The following is a 19,208-nucleotide window of genomic DNA, read 5'->3' on the forward strand; positions in this document are numbered from 1 at the left end:
AGTGCTGCAAGCCAGCCCTTGCAAATATTCCCTGGAGACTGGAGCAGGTGTCCTATACAAGAGCTAATGGTAAGTCATGTGGTTGAACCATTCTCATATATCCATGCAAAAGGGTCTGCATCCAAATGACCTTAGTTTTTTCCCACTCCTTAGAATGAAAAAAACAGCCTGTATTGATTTGTTTGGTTGCAATGCAGAGAGAAGTAGCTAAACCTAGTACTGCTTAAACCTGAAATGGATCTTCCCTCTTTACTGTATTTACTCTTGACTCAATCACTGAAGTTTAACAACCTATGTGGATTGTTACTCTTTAGCAAGTGCTAGGTACTCGAGCCACTACAAACTCAATCTGTGTTTCACAAACTGACAGTGTCATTCCCAGAAATAAGCACAGTTAAACTCTGCAAAATGCTTTGCTTTCAGATATGATCTCACCTTAAGTATAGCAGCCAGCAGCTCACTGAAAATATGTTTAAATTGCAGGAAGATGGTGCATATTCTTGCTCTGGTTCTACTTTGGGAACATGATTAATACTTTGATATTACTGCTTCAGGTTTTTATTCAGACATTTCATTAAGACCTTTATATATATATCATTGAACAGGCTTTGTTCTCATATCTAAGACTCAAATTAATTGGGCAGACTAGGAAAGTCCTGTACTTCAGAAGACCTCACATCCTTCATGGTGATGCTCTTCCTCAGAAAAGAGAAAAGATAGTAGAGATAAGTTCTGGTTGAAATATTTGGGAAGAAAAAGTATTGAACTATAACAACAATAACAACAAACCAGGAGGGGAAAAAAAGGAAAAATATTTGTCTTGGAATAGACAGCAACCTTCTAACCATGCCACTAATGGATGTATCATTAATCTCTGTGTGCTGCAGACTGTGTAAATGGTGTTTACAAAAAGCACATGGAGCTTACAGTGTACACTGGAAGAATTAAAAGGAATACCATTACTACATGAGACTAAAAATGTAAGTCATGTGTTAGTATTTTGAATATAATTAGCTTCTAAAATAAATCAGGTAATGTGACTCATAAGATGATGCTGAAAATGTAAAGGGTTATCTTAGTTTAAAAGTCACCTTGGACTTAAACTACTGTAATTTTAATGCACAGCATAAAAATAACTAGCTATTTGAATACTTATCCAAATTTCTCTCAAGTTGAAGTTACTGATCCTGAGTTGGCAAGCTGCACAGCCTACCTGTAAGAAGGCATAGCCCGATTTTTAACCTATGTTTGATCTTGTATTAAATTTTCAATACAGATTGGCACTAAAAGGAGCCATATAACATGCTCAGTGTAAGAAACCTGTGCCAAAGGAACAGAGTAAAGCATCCATATCTGCACAGAGCTCCACACATGCTGCGCCTTTCAAGAATGCAACGCAGCATTCCTCAAAAGAGGATGCTTAAAGCATCTTTTTTTCAGAGAAATGCTGCATGCAGTTTCACTACTAGACTCAGATACTAATTAGGATCCACAGTTTCCAAACAATCTCTTTCATTAAATATTTTTCTTCTTTCTCTATAGTCCAAGCTTGCAAACAAAGAGGATTTTCTGGCTTCTCACCAGTAAAAAGCTAATTATAGACAGCTTGATAATGTCTGGCAATAATCTGATCAGCTGACTCCTAGTTCCCAGACAACCTTAATGGGATGAAAAGGGAATATCACAATGATGGTAAAACTTTCCAGCCAGTGGCTCTCATTTATTCCTCTCCAGGTACCAAAAAGGTCTAAACATGCCCGTATGTTTCTGCTTACAAGGAAACGTGTGGAAAATTAAAATCCAAACTATATGACAGGTTGTCTCTCCCCATAGGGGGGGATTAATGCTAAATGAAGTGTGGATCCACAAATGTTTGGAGAGCCCAAAGTAAGCCACCTCTTCCAAACTGCCTTCCCCCTCTTCTCAGCCTGACTCTCAATTTGTAAACAGATACCAACTGTTCCTCCCCATCCTGCCATCCTGGCCATGCTTTCCTTATAATATGTAGCACGGTCTCTTTCAGTTCTCTGCTGCTCCTGAGTCCTTCATACCTCTTCCAGAAGAAGGACCCTGACTTCACCACTCCATTTAGCTTTTCTATGAGAGAGAGAGAGAGGCAGTGGTAGCGACTGAAGTATGCTGATGCTTCCACCATCGTACACATTAAAAGGTATTCAGTAGTTCTCAAAGGAGCTGCTGAGCCTGTGTGTCAGGCTTTCTGTGGCTGGTAGCCCACCCTAGGACTCTGCCTATTGCCTCCCTTTGGAATGCACAGGGCCGATAACAAGAAGATAAGTAACAGCTAATATGAGCTGCCAGAACAGATCAGTTTAACTTCAGTTTGTGATAGGGTAATCAATATTGAAGGTAAAAGAGAAACAGTAGATATCTTGGCTTTTACGCTACTCAAATGACAAATTTTAGTGACATTTTCTCAAGCAGGTTGAAGGAGCACAGTGTCAATGAATAGACTTAACTTTGTTAACAAAATGAAAAGCAACATTAAGTAGGGTTCTGCACTGATCTGTCCTAGGCCCCATGGTATTTGACATTGTCAATAAAGACCTAAATGACAGACTGCAGACTTCTTGTCAATTTGCAGATAACACCTAGATGTGAGGAGCTGGTGTCTGCTGGAAGATATGGGTAAAGTTTCAAAGGACCCTCACAAATCGGTGGTGTCCTGATAAAAATAGGATGTAATTTGACAGGGGAAAGTTAAAAGTCCTACAGTTAGGCAGGAAAGCCCCCCACTGTGTAAGTACAGCAGGGGAACAGTTGGTTGGAAAACAATTCTGCTGAAAATCCACAGGAGGACCCTGACAATAACAAATGGTCCAGAGAGGACAGAATATAAGCCCTCAAGGAGACAGTGAGAGAAGAGAGGCTAACTCTGATCATCTACATAAAAAGAAAAAAACCCAACTCAAATGCAAAGAAGGGCATAACCAGGATACTATCTGTTCTTCTTGTACTCATGAAGTAAGAAGAGGGCTTACATTTCAGCTAGGAAAAACTTTATAGCGGTAAAGAGAAAGAAGCTTTGAAAGAGATTGCTTGGGAAAGTTGTTAAGGTTTCTAGATTTCCAAGTGTTTATGAACAGCTTAAGCAAAAGTTATCTGGGATATTGTCTTATCTGTACACTTGTACCACACATGGGTATGGATAGAAGGCTCTTGACAACTCTTCAGTCCCATTCTTGATTGTCCTGTAACAATCAGAGCATAAACAATCCTGAGTTGTCCTTGACAGCTGCCATTTAGTGCGAATTCCTATCAGAAGGTCCTGTTGGAGGATGTCAGACCAACATCTTAGCAGGACACGTGAACAGGTGAGCATTTAAGTCAAAGCTGGCATGACTGCTAGCTTTTGCTATGTGTTTATATCCCCATATTTTCAGAATTCTGTAGTTTTGAAGAGCACAGTTATTTAAAAGTGTTCATTATTTCTAAATTATGTTTCCTAAGCTACTTTTAAGGTAAGTTTGTGGTGATTTGTGCTTCTTTTTTGTCATGAATCCAGTGATATAATACTGCAGTTTTCCTTCAGAGGGCCAAAGCTTTGAGAAGCAAGGAATTTCAGCCAACTTTTCATCTGATCCCCATAGCTTCTGTTTCAAAAGAGTATTTTGACCTACCACTTTCTGTAGTTACTGGTCCTTCAAAATAAAACCAGAGGCTTACTGAAAATTCTTAGCTGTGGTAATATTAAAGCAGTAGTTGAAACCTAGATGTCATGCAAACAAGAATTGTTGTCTGAAGCCAAAATCTGCCTTCAGCTGTGTACCAGCAAATCTTTATTCTACCAAACTAAAGAGCTTCACATGGAGATGATCTTCATGTGAAGAAGATCATCTTCTAATATGCATGCCTTTGTTTTTTTCCCAGAGGTAGGAGCAAAGTCCTATCAAAGCACTGGTGGAGCAAGAGCTTCAGTCACCTTTTAACTACTAAATAATTTTGATTCTATAAATACTAGCTCCTACTGTAGCCACATTAGAAGAGACGGAAGTTCCTTCTGTTTGTTTTTGCCAAGGCTGCTATTGTTGATTTCTCAAGTTAAACACCCTGGAGGTTTCCTCCTCTCTGACTTATCTAGTAATCTTTGACCTGTCTTTATCTTTTAAAATCAGTACTCATCTAGTCTAGTCTAGTCCAGTCAATTACAAATGCTTAGCCTTCGGATCTGTTCCAGTTGCTATTTATTCCAGTGCCTCTTCTTTGCTGTTTGCTTTTGCTCACCTCGTGTTGCTTTACTCTCTCACTGTGGTACCTTCTCTACATCGTACCTTTTCCTCCTCTGGCCTCCTGTTGCTATTGATATCCACTGAAGGAATCTTGTCTCTTGAGTTGTTTTCACAAGAGAAAAGTACATAGAATTTTATCAGTGATCAGCAACACCAGACAACCATCCAGTAAGTGTCTGGTATTCAGCAGCAGTCCAACTCCAAGAAGTGCCATCATTCTCACCAGAACATATTAAACAGTGAAATCAAGTGGATGAATGGAAGGATGGTGGTTTTTTTAAAACCCATCTGAGACAAGGAGGCAATTTCTGTAAATAGGGAGGCACTTTGGAAGAAGTGGTGGATTTCAAGCTGCCTTCTCTACTGAAGAGAAAAGCATCCTTTGCTCACAGTGGTTCAAATTAACTGACAACAGTACTGTGAAATGCAGCTGGAACAGCTTGAAGACTCCCAAATGAAGTCACAGACAGTTGTGTGTGCCATGATTGCCTCAAGCCTGGTTTCCTGCAGCAAGCTCAATCTGGGATGAAAGCTAGCACTTTATCCTGTACTACAAGCCACGATGACGTGGCTGCATAACATCTGTGTGCTGTGCCCTGTGGTGGCTCACAGTTCACCTCCCAGGACACATGAAAGAGCTGACCATTGCAGAGTCTGCTAAGGGGTGGAAAGCAGGCTTGCCCTGGGGCCACCTCTTTGTATATTCGTACCATGTATAACTGATAGGGACTGAAATGCTTTTAGTTTTGTCTTGAACGCTCCCTAGCTGAAAAGAATCATCTGGCAACATGGAGATGTCAAATGAGGAGGAGCATTTCCTTCATTAAATTAATTACTAATTCACATGTTTTATCCAGGTCCAGTGTAGCCTTTCCCTTTTAATGATGTTTTGAAACAGAGAGAAACCTTTATGGCCTCTGTGGGAGGGATGGAGGGGAGAACAACTGACAAAATCAAAAAGGCAAGGATGCCCAAGTCAACTGTTTTCTAAATAACTGAAGAGGGAGAGGTGTAAAACAAAGGTCTCAAACTTATTTTCCTTAAAAATGCATGAAAGAAACTTACAGAGAAGAGTGGTTTGTCAGCAACAGCGAACTAACCCTGGTTGTGCCAGGCTGTCATCTGCCTGAGCTTTGACAGACCACGTAAAGGGAGTTTAAGCCTCACCCTTTCAAGTATTTGGCCCTCTAGTGTCCCTACCTCTTCCCTGTCCTCCATTTATATCATACGAACTTTGTATCACTGACACATCAAATCTAGTTGGCCAACAGGTTTGAAAGTTACTGAGAGGGGACTGACAGGCAGACTGCAGAAAACATACATGCTTACGACTAATTTCCTTTGGAAATCAGGCTGAAAACAAATAAACTAAAGACCAGAGGGATTATTCAGTATATTATTTACTTGAAAAAGTAAGGGTTTGAACTGTGCAGGAGCATAAGCCAGAACTCTAATGTCTGCTCTTTAATATAAGCTGTGGCAAAGTGCTTCAGGTAAAGATCTCAGATCACTCCCAAAGTGTTCATAAATCATGTCCGTGCAATGCATTGTTGGCAGTGGAAGAACGAGGTAGGAGTATGTGTCTGACTTGGGGTAACCTCCACCTCAAATAGAGAGGCTGTTTTCAGGCACTATGAACATTGGAATCATTATACTGAATCGGTAGAATTCTCTGTCTTGACTGTAGCTTTTTGGTTAAGTTAAGGAAGGTGAAGATACAGTACAAGAATTATATGATGGCTAAAGAGACTGAAATGGGTTCTGTTGACAAGCATATTGGTCTGCAAAGAGATCACTAGTAGAATACCTCAGAAATTAATTTCAGAATGGAGCTTGTTTAGTGTTTTATTAATAACCCTATGTAAAAGTCAGAGTGACCTACTGACTGTCAAGTTCAAAGATACTGTCAAAAGGGATGAGGATGACAGTGTGATATAAAAAGAACTACATGACCTGGTACACAGCAATAAATTCATTTGGGATGGAATTTGGTGATACAAAATTTAAGACTGTGCTGTTTGGGACTACTAAGAATTTTTGCTAGAATTTGTGAGGAAACAACCGAAGAGGAAAAGGATGTGAATATGCTATTGGATCACAGAATGAGTCACTTATGTGATATGGCCATGGACAGGGAAATGAAAATCTCGGAGAAGTTTATTCAAAAATTCAAACCGGTTAGCAGTGCTTCTCAAGCATGAAAATGTAATATTTGCTTTACCGTTTTTATCCTATTTAATAGGGCAGTGAGTGTTCTGATTAGTTATATGTCTAAGCCTTCTTTTCTAACCTTATTAGGTTCTTTAACTCCATGATACTTTCTGGCACTGTACTCCCAAGTTAATCAGACCTGAGGTTTAAAAATTACTTTGTATTAATCTATTAATTTAATTTACCACCCCACCCCATGAGCAAAGCTCCTAAGCTGCCTCAGTTTGAGTTCCATCACAGTTGTTAGAGAATGTAAAAAGGAGAATGAATCCATTTGCTTTGTATTTCCAGTATAGGTGAGGATCTTATGCTGCTCTGGTTTCCTTGCAACATGAACACACTACTGTGTCTTGAGGAATTAATCACTGCAAAGCATTTAAGAGGATAGTAATCTGGGATTTGAATTATCCTAGTATTAAAAATATATGGTGACTAAAGGAGTTGAGGCTTAACTTTGCACCACAGTGTTTGATGAGAGAATCATTGCTATAGGCATGGTGCAGAAATTTTGATTTGATTCCTTTTGAATCACTAGACAAGAAAAAAGTGCCTTTGCAGAACAATAGCTAGGGTTAACTTATGGTTTTCCAGAGTACCCTAACAGACTCCTTCTCTCATTCTCTGACCTCAGATTCTGTAAGATCAACTGGGTGGGGTGATGCCTCTGTGGGCAGCTTCTGTTTGGGAGAGGCTATGGCCATTGCATGGATTTATTCTCTGAAAGTGTAGATGAAACAAAATCTTTCTGCCCTCTCCCTCTCTGGGAGCAAAACTGAAGCAGAGGAATGTGAATTCTCGCAGCTTCTTACCTGCAACTGGTTGAAAGATCGTTCTTTATATCTTAAAGATGCTTTCCATTTCAGGGTGAATTTCTGGATTATATGGTGACTGCAGGGATAACACAGCACACTGGAGGTAGATGTTTGTTAGTCACATTGGTCCAGGAATAGACAAAGGGAGCACTAAAAGTCTGACGTAATTTTTCCAGTCCCAGACACTTCCTCTGCTTTTAATTTGCTTTGGGGAGTAAATTTCCTCTCCCATACACTACAGTGGGGAATATGCAGGGCAAGGATACCCCACTGCTTGTTTTGTATTCTCCTCTCCTTCTTCTTCAAGTAGCAGTAAACAGCTCTGCTGTCTGGAGTTAAGTCTTCAAGTTGGAAAAGGCCAAAGATAAGCAGCATGCAACCGGGCTGATCTGAAATCAGTCTTTACATTTTAAGCTAAGCCTCACAGACACATCAGATGGGTAGCGAATTTCCACCACTGCCTGGTTAGGTTCTACCTAGAGGGCCCTGAACCCTCTTGCTTTATGGAATAAGGTGACTTACAGCAAGAATAAAGTTACTTATACTCAAGGTACCTCACTTGAGTTTCATCAGGTAGGAAATGAGCTCTTTAGATGTCCCTGATGTGGCCAGGCCAAAGTAACATCAGAGGTGTGGAAAATGACAGTTGTAATCAGGGCATCAAAGGAGCTTTGGAATCAAAATTTGAGGAACATAATTTGGTGGCTCTTTGCTGGCTGACCCAGCTGCTTCTTTCCAGCAGCTCCCAGGCAACTGGATGGATGGCTGGATCAAGAGAGTTTTGCTGTCTGCCACTCTGATATGGAAGGAGATGCTGTTGCCATTGATGCAGAACAATCTACATGACAGCCCCTTAAACTGGCAGCAAGTAAATGCAGTGGGCAGTGCTCCTGCTAAAGAAAGAAAGGGAATGCTGAGCAGTGGCTATAAAGGTATTTGCTTTAGTAGGACAGAGATTTGACCTGTCAAGCATGGATGTGTTGGAGAAGGAAAAGTGCTGTAGCCTTGCAAGCAACAATCAGTGTCCTGTGTCCTGAAAAGCTTATGCAGCAATGTAAGGATGGTGTTCTCTGCCCCTAGGGACGTGTAAAGGGTTGCCTTTTTGATGGTAATGGCCAGTCTTCGCAAGCGAAGATTTGGGAAAGGTCATTAACCCTTCGAGCCTGCGCAGTGGATTTTTTAGGTGAGACACAGCGTGCGCTGAACTGAGCCCACCCTTTAATCCTGAGGTTCATCTGCCGGGGCCAAGCAAGCTTGGACAGTGGCAGTGAGGTCCCCAGGACATAGGTTTGTTTAGAGTGACCTTCTCTTAGATGGATTGCCTCACAGGGCTAACGAGCTCCATCTGCCCGGGGGGCCGGGAATCGAACCCGGGTCGCAGCGGTGAGAGTCCTGCACCCTAACCACTAGACCATGGTACACGTGAGTGAACAGGACTGAGATGTCATGACAGTCAGGAGCTTGGGACACAGGACTTGTCAGGCAATTATGGTTTTATTGGCAAACATCCACAACTCTTAGAGGTGCAAACAGCATGAGATTTTTTTTCCCCCAAAACTCTTGTTGGGAGGTTGTTGCAGAACCATTCAGTGGTGGTGACTTACACTTGCTAAGGCTTTCCAGATAAGTATGTGCTAATCGGGTGGGCAAAGTTGTGATCATGGCTACACAAGACAAGCATGTGTTAAAATTCATGCCTCTGACTGGAAGAGTTGGTAATTTTATCAAGGTGAATGTCAAAGCATGTAAATATACAGAAAAGAGTCTCGCGCTTGCACACGTGCACACTGTTGTAGAGAGGAGCTCCTCCTGGTTATACATAAACAGGTAACCAGCACCAACTGACTGCCTTCCTGCAAGTGTTACAGCACCCACAGAGGGATGAGAGGACCTCACTGACAGAGCAGAGATGGGGGGCATCTGGGAAGGGACAAAGCTTTGCGTGGGAGAGCATAATATCTGACAAACTGTGTTGCAACCAGGAGAGCGAGTAACAGAATTCAAAGGGTAGAGGCATGGACTGTGTAAGCAGCCCCAACTCCTGTGCCAAGAAATAAGATGGGAGAATTGGGTACACAGGACAAAGACAAGGACAAACAGATAGTGCTATCCAGCCTATGAGCCTCAGGGCAGTGGCGTGTCAAGAATTTTGGAAAGTGGGGAAAATGGAGTGGATTTTGAAGTGAAGATCATGACATTAGCTATTGCATATGCATAGTAACAAATGAGCTCTGGAATGTCAAGCTATGACAGCTAAAGATCATTGCTCCCAGCTGTCACTTTTGCCATAGGTTGTTATCAGAGAGAAAATATGACCGTACCTAATTCATTTCCATGAACTGTCTTACTACTGTTTCTAGCAGTGTCTTAAAGTCTGAATGGCTATACTGAGACTGATTTTGCTGCTCCAGCCCATTGGAGATCCATCCATGGACCTTTAATGGATGCCATTTGCAGCTGCCTAGGCAAGTGTGTAAGAACGCTACTATGACCTACCAGCCTCACACAAGCAAGTCTACCTTCAGCAATTCCAGCAAAGCTTTCAGAAACTGCACTGACTCTACAGTCTTTGTGAAATGGAACAGAATAGCAACACTCCATGCCACCACAAGAAGATTTACCTGCATTCATCCATCAATGTCCTAAGCTTACTGTTTCCCATTCAAGATGCAGTTCAGAACTGAACAAAAAGACAGATTTCTGAGCAGGCATTAGTAACAACTTTCTAGTTAATGATAGTTAATACAGACTCTTTTTCAAAGCATTTTAACCCTCTGTATTAGTCACTGGTATGGTCATCTGAGTAAGCTGAAACCAGAATTAATAAACAGTTGTCCTCCTTCTGTATCAGTTTCTAACCCATGAAGTGAGAGAAGAAAGAAGAAAATAAATAGCCAGTATTTTGTCTCAAAAGTTTATTATGTATTTTCTCCCTTTCTTCATTTTGTTCCCTCAATTTCATAGTCCTTTGTATGTTATTTTCTGTGAGATGGCACAATGCCAAGAACAAACCGGCAACATTTAGACCTCCCCTTTTATTTATTCTGTTTACTTTTACTGTTCCTTTCCTCACAGCAACACCTTTATCATCCTAAAATCCTAATGTGAGAACTTCTGATGATTCTCCCTTCTTGGAGCATCAGTTGCAATGCTAGAAGACACTGATGAGGAACTTGGGATGTGCTGCTGAACTGATAGGCAGTTCTAGGAGAAAGGCTGGAGAAAGAGGTTTGGAGTTGGGTTAGAAATTTCTGGGCCCGAGCCCAAGTGAACAGCAAGAAAAGAAGGATGGTCCACCTGCTGAACCATGCAGAGGTGGCCCAGCCCTCAGAAAAGGTGGTAACCATGGAGCTCATGAGTGTATTTAGCAATAGACTGGGACCTAGGTTTGAATTTAACACTAGGTTTTATTGAACCAGCTGAAACATCTTCAGCACAGCACTGATGAAAACCTGTGGAGGTCTAACGCTGTGACTCTGCATAACTTTTGCTGGAGGAAACTCTAGGACAGCATTTCAGAAGATGGAGTAAAGCTGGAAGGATGTGCTACTACAGAACTTTGAGAAAACAGCAGTGTTCTTAAGGTGGAGAACAAGAAGTTCTCTTAGGTAAACAAATTAACCACTGCTCTTTTCTTGGAGAAGCTTTCTGATTTTTGATATTTCCTGCTTCATCTCCCATAGTAAACTGTAGCTAGACTTTGAGGGATCTCAGCTTAGCAAGACTGCAGCTCCTCTGGACAGTCTGGCCAGGGGATCTATACCTTCTCAGTACTCTGTTTCAGGAAAATGGGGACAAGGTCAGCTGGGACAAGCTTCTCCTCATGCAAAGGGAATTAAATGTGGTAGAAGTGGCTGCAAAAAAACAATCTACAAAGCCTCAAGTTTTGAAAAGGCTTAGGATGAATAGTTACATATACAGAGGAAAACACACCTACCTCAGTAAGAGAGATGCTGTCAGACATATATCACTTAAACCAAGTTTGGTGGCAGCTTGGTATCCTTTCTTTTCCTCCCTCCCACCCCCCTGGCATCTGGATGTATTTCCATCCCATCCTTTCACTGCACAAGAAACTCCCTGAACAGGGAGAATTTTGCTATCCTAAATACAAGGGAAAAGGTAAATACTGAGTATTTATAAAGAGTAATTAATGACAACAGCTTGAAATCCCACACTTTTCTTAAACACATGTCAGAGTTTGGGCCTGTCACTAAAAAACGACACACAGTGATCTGTGTTTAATTCTCTGCTGCAGTTGCACCTACCTGGAGCAATAATTGCATCAGTCCTGTAAAACAAGATGTTTCCATGCATTCTGGGCTGGGCAGATATATCTAAACCAAGAGTGTCCGGAAACGCCCCCACACTAATCAGTGAAAATGCAGACCACACCCGGCTGCTCTGTTTGCTGCTGTCCCTCTTTCCCACTGCATGGCATCCTTACAGAGGGTGTTTGTTGTTGATGCAGCACATTAAAAAAAAAAAAAAAATCACATCAAGCAACAATCCAAGACTGCTTTAACACCCACAGTACCATGTGTCCTGGTAGAGTCTGTACTTGCTAAGGGCTATATGCTGGAATGGGCTTTTAGCAGAGACTCCTTGTGACGTGTCCTAGTGGGTGGTCAGTGGAAAGTTTTACCAGTTTTTCTCATGTTTAGTTACATTTTTACTTGGATTAAGTATTATAAGTATTTTTACTTGAATTTCTCAGTTGAACCACTCACCAAAGTCCATGCAACTGGTAACAATTGGAAGTAGTACCTACACCCCAGGTCGAGGGCGCTTGAAGGTTCCTATGCTGATGGAAGTGCCATGTTTTGTGTGACTGTCACTGTGACCTTCACATAGTCATATGACTGGTACCAGTGCATGTTTCTGCCAGTGTAGGAAGCCAAACCTCATTATCAAGGGTGAGGTGTATCTTGGACGGCTACATTTTTAATACTCTGCAGGTATGTGTACCCTCTTGCCAAGACTCTTATAGTAAACTAAGGATACCTGAATGAGAATATAAACATACTGCATTTGATTTACATTCACATAATTAGCAAAGCCTTACAGTACTCCCAGGAGGTCATAAATGCAGATGGATAAACTGAAGTTTAGGAAAGATTTGGTGAAGATAATACAAATGGTTAGTGCAGAGGGGAAGGATTAAAAACCAGATCCCCCTATGCCACTCATCATCCCCAGATCGCTCTCTGATTCCATTTCTCCTGCCAAGATTAGCTCTAGCATTTCTGCATGCTTAGGAAAGTCAACAAAGGTTTGCTTATCACACTGCAACATTCCCTCACCAGAAAAGCTTAAAACTATGCTTACCCTTAGCATTTTGCTGCTTTGGTATGACTGGGACTTGTTTCTCTCTGCAAAGCAGACACAGTCCTTTTGATCCTGTAAAATTTTAGGCAGCAATGGTGGAATAAAATAATCATTGTGTTGCATGGTTGCATTTGTAGTTGGCAAATGATCCCCATCTGCATGCAATACATAAAGCATTTAACTACTTCTACATCAAAGATGCTGCAGGAGTAGAAAGGAGACCAAGACCTGAGGTGTATTTGGACAGTTTGCTTTTCTGCAAGCATTCTTCGTACATTCCTCTGTTTCTTAAGAGAACATAAACCACTAATTTGAGAAAACTCAGTTGAATGCACCATCAGGATGAGATTGTGGTCCCCATTCTTTATTTTTCAACAGGGCTGAGAGAGGCAAAAAGAGGTCAAGTGACTCCCTCAAGGTCAGAGACCATCAGTGAGTCATAAAGAAAGGACTGTTTGCCTTACAAGCCTGCATTCATTCCGCAAAGCTCTGTGCTGCTGGTAGGGTTTTTCTTTGCCTACCCTAGCAATTTCTGGGAGCCTTGACCATGCTGCTGCTCTTGCCTCTGGTGACATTCATCAGAATGACTTGTGGTAAAATGAAGGGCTATTGGCAGGCCTGTGTAAGAATGCAGCAGCACTGGATTTGGCAGATGTGGAGTCCCTTTAAGGCAAAACTCTTGGAGCTTAAACTGAAGTCTAGCTAGTAGCTTAGTGAAAGAAACATGAGCAGCTCTGCCAATAGCAAGCAGTGAAAATCCTAGGCTGATTTAAAATAATAATTTTTAAAAGTCACGGGAATTTAAAACCCAGCAGATCTGGGATCCTTTGAAATGGGCTAAATAGTTTAGGCTGTGGGGGTGCCACACAACTCCACAACAGGGGACCTTAGAAAACACACCACATACTGTGGGGCTCTGATTAAATATGAGAGCTGGCCATGCCACCACACCTTACAATAGAATTGCCTGTTGAAGGTGCTCTGCAGAAGAAGCGGAGCTAAACAAGAGTCTCTGTGCACGTTTGTGCCTACATTTACCTTCTGCAGGAAATAACAGGCACTGATAACAGTTTAGTATTTGCCCACATGTTCCTACGCATGTAATCGGTCAGATTAAAAAAAAACTAAACAAACAACTCCAGCCCTCATCCATAAGATCGCCCCAAATCCCCTCTGGGTGTATTTGTCACCTACGTGCATATTTACCGGTTGCTCATGCTCTCCTCTTACTGTTTTGCTGCATCTAAAGAAGTAAATCTGTGTGTGTGTGCATCTATAGTTGTGATGCAAAGCATCTCTGACAGGTGGATGTGTGGGGACCACATGAAAAATGACAGTGCAAAAGCAAGGTGGACTTGTCAAATGCCAAGCCTAGAGAGTAAGCGGAGGTGCTAAAAGAACTTGGTAATAAGGACAGTGAGATGACAGCTGCTAATGCTACCGGGTATACTTCAGAGCTAAGTGAAAAACTGCCTTCTCTAGAGTTAATATGTACTGCTGTTATGCTTTCTGCACTATACAGATTTATTTATTTTAGAATCAGCTCTAGACACCCAGCAGTGCTCAAAAGCAAAACTGCCCGCACCTCCTCTCCTCCCCAGGTCAAGTAATACTGACTTCAACTCTAACAGTATGTGCTGGTGCCCCTGCTAGAGCCCACTGTGTAAAGAAACTGGTGCCGTCTGCTGTATCACACTTGGAAAATAGAGTCCCGCTGCTGCAGCTCTTGAAGTTGTTATTAGAAAGGTATACTAATTATTGTTACATTTCTGGGGAAGCTTCCACTCCCCTCTTCCCTTCACCTCAGACATGAATTCACAGATCTTCCTGCTGGAATGGCAGCTCTGGAACCAGGCTAGGAGTAACTGCAATTCCAGTTTAACTGCACATTGCCCTCTCCAACATGCAGGGCATTTCTTTAAAGTTGCTTGCAGACAGCCCAGCAAACCCACGTGAAGCTATGCATTTCCAAGACAAATGTTGTTCTCTGCTCTGTGCGTGCCATCTACTGAAAACATGTGACAACCGTCTGTGCAAAATGACAGCTTGACCTGCTGTGAGGTTATCCCAGGAAAGGCACTGCTTGTAACTCCAGGGTTAATTATGCTCATCTCCTCCTGTGTTCATACTGGTTAAATTTAGGAAAAAATCTGTTCATATCTAGGTTAAAGATGGAACACGCTTCTCTCACCAGTTGCTACTGCTGACAAGATCAAATACAACCAACAAAGACAAAAATTCCTTGCAAAAACCTGAAGTGGTAAATAAACGGGCTGGACAATGACCATTACACAGGACAACTCTGTCAGCAGGAGCTGACACGTTTCTAGCAAGTGGAACTTATGTACTCGGCAGAAAGTGCCACAGAAGCAAATTCTATCCTTCCCTCCCGCTCCATTTACCTTCTACTTACCATGTCTCATTTGTATCTAGTAGAGATATTGCCTGTGAGCCCTTTTCAAGCCCAGGAACTCACCAAGCTATATTGTTCAAAGCATTATAGGTTCTTTGTATAACCCTGCCAATCTAAATGATACTTGCCAAATACAATGGATTTTAATAAACCCGTGAACAGAAATTTGTAGAGAGACAAAATTACAGCTGTGCAATTACGATATCGCTCTGAAATCTCACTTGCCTCTCCCTCTATGCGATTTCAATAGGCTTTTGAAGGAAGAGTATTTGGAAACATGATGAAAGGGAGTTAAATTGTGCTCCCCATTACATACCAAAAGGCATGTGGAATATAAGAGACTGGCATGCATTAAGACAAGCGAGAATGCTGGCTTGGTGTTTCAAACTGTTTGCTTCATTCTGCATCTTTTTAGCACTAGAGAGCAGGAAACAAAGCTAACCAACTCTGTCCAGGAAGCCAAAAACTGATGTCCTGATTTTTCCATTTTTTAGGCCCAAGGATATAAAGGGTAATGAGCAACTCTTCGTCCTTCTGGAAAACAGCAGAGCTTTATTAATGTTGTTATTTTGTGCACCTTGTCCAGACTATGAATGCTCTCTTCCCTGTGCATACCTAGGCACAAGTTTTTGTTTCAGAGATGCTCTCAGGCTTGGAAAGAAAAAAAATATATGGTGCTGCAGACCAAAAATAACCTCTGAACCTGCAGGTCTTGTTTGAAGTCAACAGGCGTTCTGTTTCTGGAAGGACTTCAGAATCAGACTACAAAGTGGTTAAACCCCCCATCCGTCCCCTCCATCTTCTGCAGCACTTCTAAACAGATGGCAGGGAGCAAAGGGAGGGATGATCAAACGTCTACTGACCACAGTGGTGACTGGCAGCTAGCGAAAAGCCAGGGCTGTATTTGCTTTCAGCTTTAAGTGCTAAGAGGCCAAAAAATTCCTTTTATATCTAGTAGAACTATTTGGAGCTACTGCAGTAGAGCCCAAACCCTTCCCTTTCCTTACATCAAATGGGGTAGAAGGAGTCTGTCTCTCTATAATACCGTTAATTACAGGCAGCAGAACGGAGCTGTGGTTGAAAGGACTGAAGGACATCTCGGGCTGAGGGCACATAGCAGCATGCAATCTTGGCCACTTCACGAGCCACGATTTCTGTCAGTCGGAGCGCCCCACGCACGCACCGCCGCCTTGCCACCTGTCTCCCGGGGGAGGAAGGAAAGGGATTCATCGCTGGCGGATGGAGCCGCCCGGGGGAAGAGCTGGGGGCCGCGAGCGAGCCCGAAGAGCAGGAGAGGCGCGGCCGTGCGCCCCTTCCCCAGCGCTGCCCGAGGCTCCCGGCCGTGCGCCGACAGCACCGCTGTGCCCGGCGTGAGCGCGAACGCGAAAATGGAAGCCAGCGGGAGGGAAGGAGATGCAGCGAGCGGAGCAGCGCAGTAGCGCTGCTTTGCGGAGAGGAAAGGAGATGTGCGCGGCGCAGGTGGGGACCCCCCGCCCGCGGCCCCGCTGACCTGCCAGGCTGTTGTAGCAGTCGACCTCGATGGCCTCCACCGCCTGCCGCTGCTCCTCGCTCAGCCCCGCCGCGGCGGCGGCGGCGGGAGGGCGCTGCCCGGCCGGCTCCTGGCTCAGCAGCAGCAGCAGCGCCTTCAGCTCCAGCAGGGCGCGGTGGTACTTGCCGATGGCCTCCCGGAATTTCTTGTCCTTGTAGCACTGCGCCCCTTCGGTCTTGAAATCCAGCGCCCGCCCGATGAGCTCGCCCGGCTCCGCGCTGCCCGCCGCCGCCGCCGCCCGCGGCTGGGCACCCCCGGCGGAGCCGTGCCCATCGCCCGCCCCGCGGCCGCCGGCGTTCAGCTTCCCCGCCGCCGGGCTCGCCCTCTCCATGGCCGCGGCGCCGTCCGGCTCCCGCGCCGCCCTACGCGGGCGATGCCGCGGCGCCCGCCGCCGCGCTCCCGGCCTTACCCCCGCGCCGCTCCCCGGCTCCGCCACTCGCTCCCATCCTCCGGCGGCCGCCGCTCCTCCTCCCTCGCCCCGCCGCCCGCGGGGCGCCCGCCTCCGCCCGCCCCCGCCACCAGCCGCTCGCCGCGGGCACCGTCGCCCCCCGCACCGCTGCGACCCCCGCCCGTCGCAGCGCGGGTCGGCGGGGGCGAGCCCGGGGCGTGGGGATGCGCCGGCCCCGCTCCCCGCTCTCCGCGCTGGCCCGGCAAGGGGCGTACGGCCCGGCCCCGCAGCTCCCCGAACTGGCCGACTCCACAGACCCCCTGCCCAGCCTCCTGCTCTCCCTGAGACTTGGCTCTCCCAGACCCCACCCCGAGACCCTGTGCCTTGCCTGCCTGTACCTGAGGGTCTCGCCTCCCTGTCTGCAGGATGGGATCCCACCTCTTCCTTCCTTCTCACCCCCAGTTCCTCATCTCTCTTGCCTCTCCCAGATCCCACTAGTGGCCATCCACCACCGACATCTGCTCATGGTCCCTCAAGGTGTTTTGGTGTGTGTACTCCATGTCACCAGGCATACAAGTGCCAGGCAGTGAAACCTCCTGTGTCCTCCGCATCAGTGCAGCAAAAGCCAAGTCCCAGTAACTGCCCTGGCACTAGCCACTCAGGGACTTTGATTTTCCTGAAGCGGATTTCCCCATGTGTTGCTGAAAACAGGTCAATGCTCACGGAGGCCTGGAACATCTCCTAGTTTGGGGGGTACCAGTGGGGAGCGGCTCTCCTCCTGTAGACAAACAGCAGAACTGTGCTCAGCACCAGGCATTGCTTTGTTAGGCCAAACACCATGTCTTCATTGAATATTAGAGCAGTTTGATGTAATTGGATGCCAAGATATTTTGTAGGTCATATCTCGTGCTTAAAAATTAAAGGCTGGATGAAAACACAGTGAGATTTTTTTTTCTCAGTAACATAGGGGGAGGCACCTTTTCATTACCCATGCAACTCTTACATGGTAAAGAGCTGTGGTGCAATGTGTTCAAGCTTCTCTCTGCAACTAGGATGACATTTTAAAATGGAGACTTGAGTTTCTCTTTGATTATGTCCAGCCTACTGTGATGGCACATAGTGTTGCAGTGCTGGGCAAACTGGGATAGCTGTGTAGCACAGCTCCATGTAAAGGTACTACTGCAGGTCTGAGACTCATGCTTGGATAATTCATTTTTAGCAGGGCAAATAAATTGCTTACCCATTATTACCTATTATTATTATTACCAATGCTTTATGCATTGGTCCCTGCTGCTAGGTTTTTGGACCTTGTTGAGGTTGTGGTCACAGTATGGGACAGACATACATCTACTCACTTAAATCCAAAAATCAGAGCCTCAAGGAGAAGCAAATGGCATCATACTTAATGTGATAGATGTACAGTGTTGTAAATACTTGCATGAGAGAAATTTGAGTTAGAATATTCAGCAATGATAACATGATTTCAAGTGCTTTCATTTCCAGGTGCCTTACTAGACATCCTCAAGAAATCTTACTTATGAAAATGGATGCTCAGTATTTTCACATACCTCAAGCCAAGAATGAGATAAATTACTTACAAATCTTGCTCAAAGTGCATCTGATCTAAAATCAGGAAATCCTGGGGGAACGGGTATGGCAGTGGTGGATATTAGTCACAGTAGCTAGAGTGGAATTTGTGTGTGGAACCTAAATATTAAGGAAGGAAAATTCCTGTTGGGACATTTTTTAGTCTGTCTGCTAGTCATATTGCACGAGGTAAGTTTAAGTAATTTCAGAGGTTTCATTGTACCATTATTGATTGCTGCTCGGGAGAATTCACAAGGACAATGTACATCTCTTGCGCTGGAACGCTGACTTTGCCAGAGGAAAGGGGATTGCCACAGAGGATTAATTACTCAGATCTGAGCAGCTGCAGAAGCTATCGAAGAAGGGACTGTTTTCTTGGAGGGCAGTGTAGCAAAGTGACATTGAGAGTTAATGTTGCTTCCCTCTTTCAGTGTTTGTCTGAGCCCATAGATATACATGGTATAGGGGGCACTGAGACATAAGTGACATTTCTTACTCTTCCCCCTCCTCTGCTTAAGGAATTTTTGAGATGTCTTCTTCCAGTTACTTCCATCAACAGCAGAAGTCTGAAACAAGCTGTGAAAACTGGATGTTTTCTTACAGAAGAGTCTGTCAGTGGCCACTGCCAATATGGGTGTAGATGTGGTCAGAAATGGTCACAAAATATTGACAAAAC

The 19,208-nt window shown here is 44.2% G+C and overlaps 2 protein-coding genes across 3 annotated transcripts in view; one reads left to right on the forward strand and one right to left on the reverse strand.

Annotated features, from left to right (window-relative positions):
* Window positions 1–16,888, reverse strand: part of TTC9 (tetratricopeptide repeat domain 9) — a 28,366-nt gene extending 11,478 nt beyond the window's left edge. The window contains exon 1 of the mRNA XM_017830632.1: window positions 16,519–16,888. Coding sequence (XP_017686121.1) covers window positions 16,519–16,888 — 370 coding nt within the window. The remainder of the gene's footprint in view (window positions 1–16,518) is intronic.
* MAP3K9 (mitogen-activated protein kinase kinase kinase 9) overlaps window positions 1–19,208 on the forward strand; it is a 130,239-nt gene that overhangs the window by 96,189 nt on the left and 14,842 nt on the right. The gene's annotated exons all lie outside the window — the stretch shown is intronic.

The sequence above is a fragment of the Lepidothrix coronata genome, unplaced genomic scaffold (genome assembly GCF_001604755.1).
Source record: "Lepidothrix coronata isolate B3197 unplaced genomic scaffold, Lepidothrix_coronata-1.0 Scaffold182, whole genome shotgun sequence".
NCBI classification, from domain to species: Eukaryota; Metazoa; Chordata; class Aves; order Passeriformes; family Pipridae; genus Lepidothrix; species Lepidothrix coronata.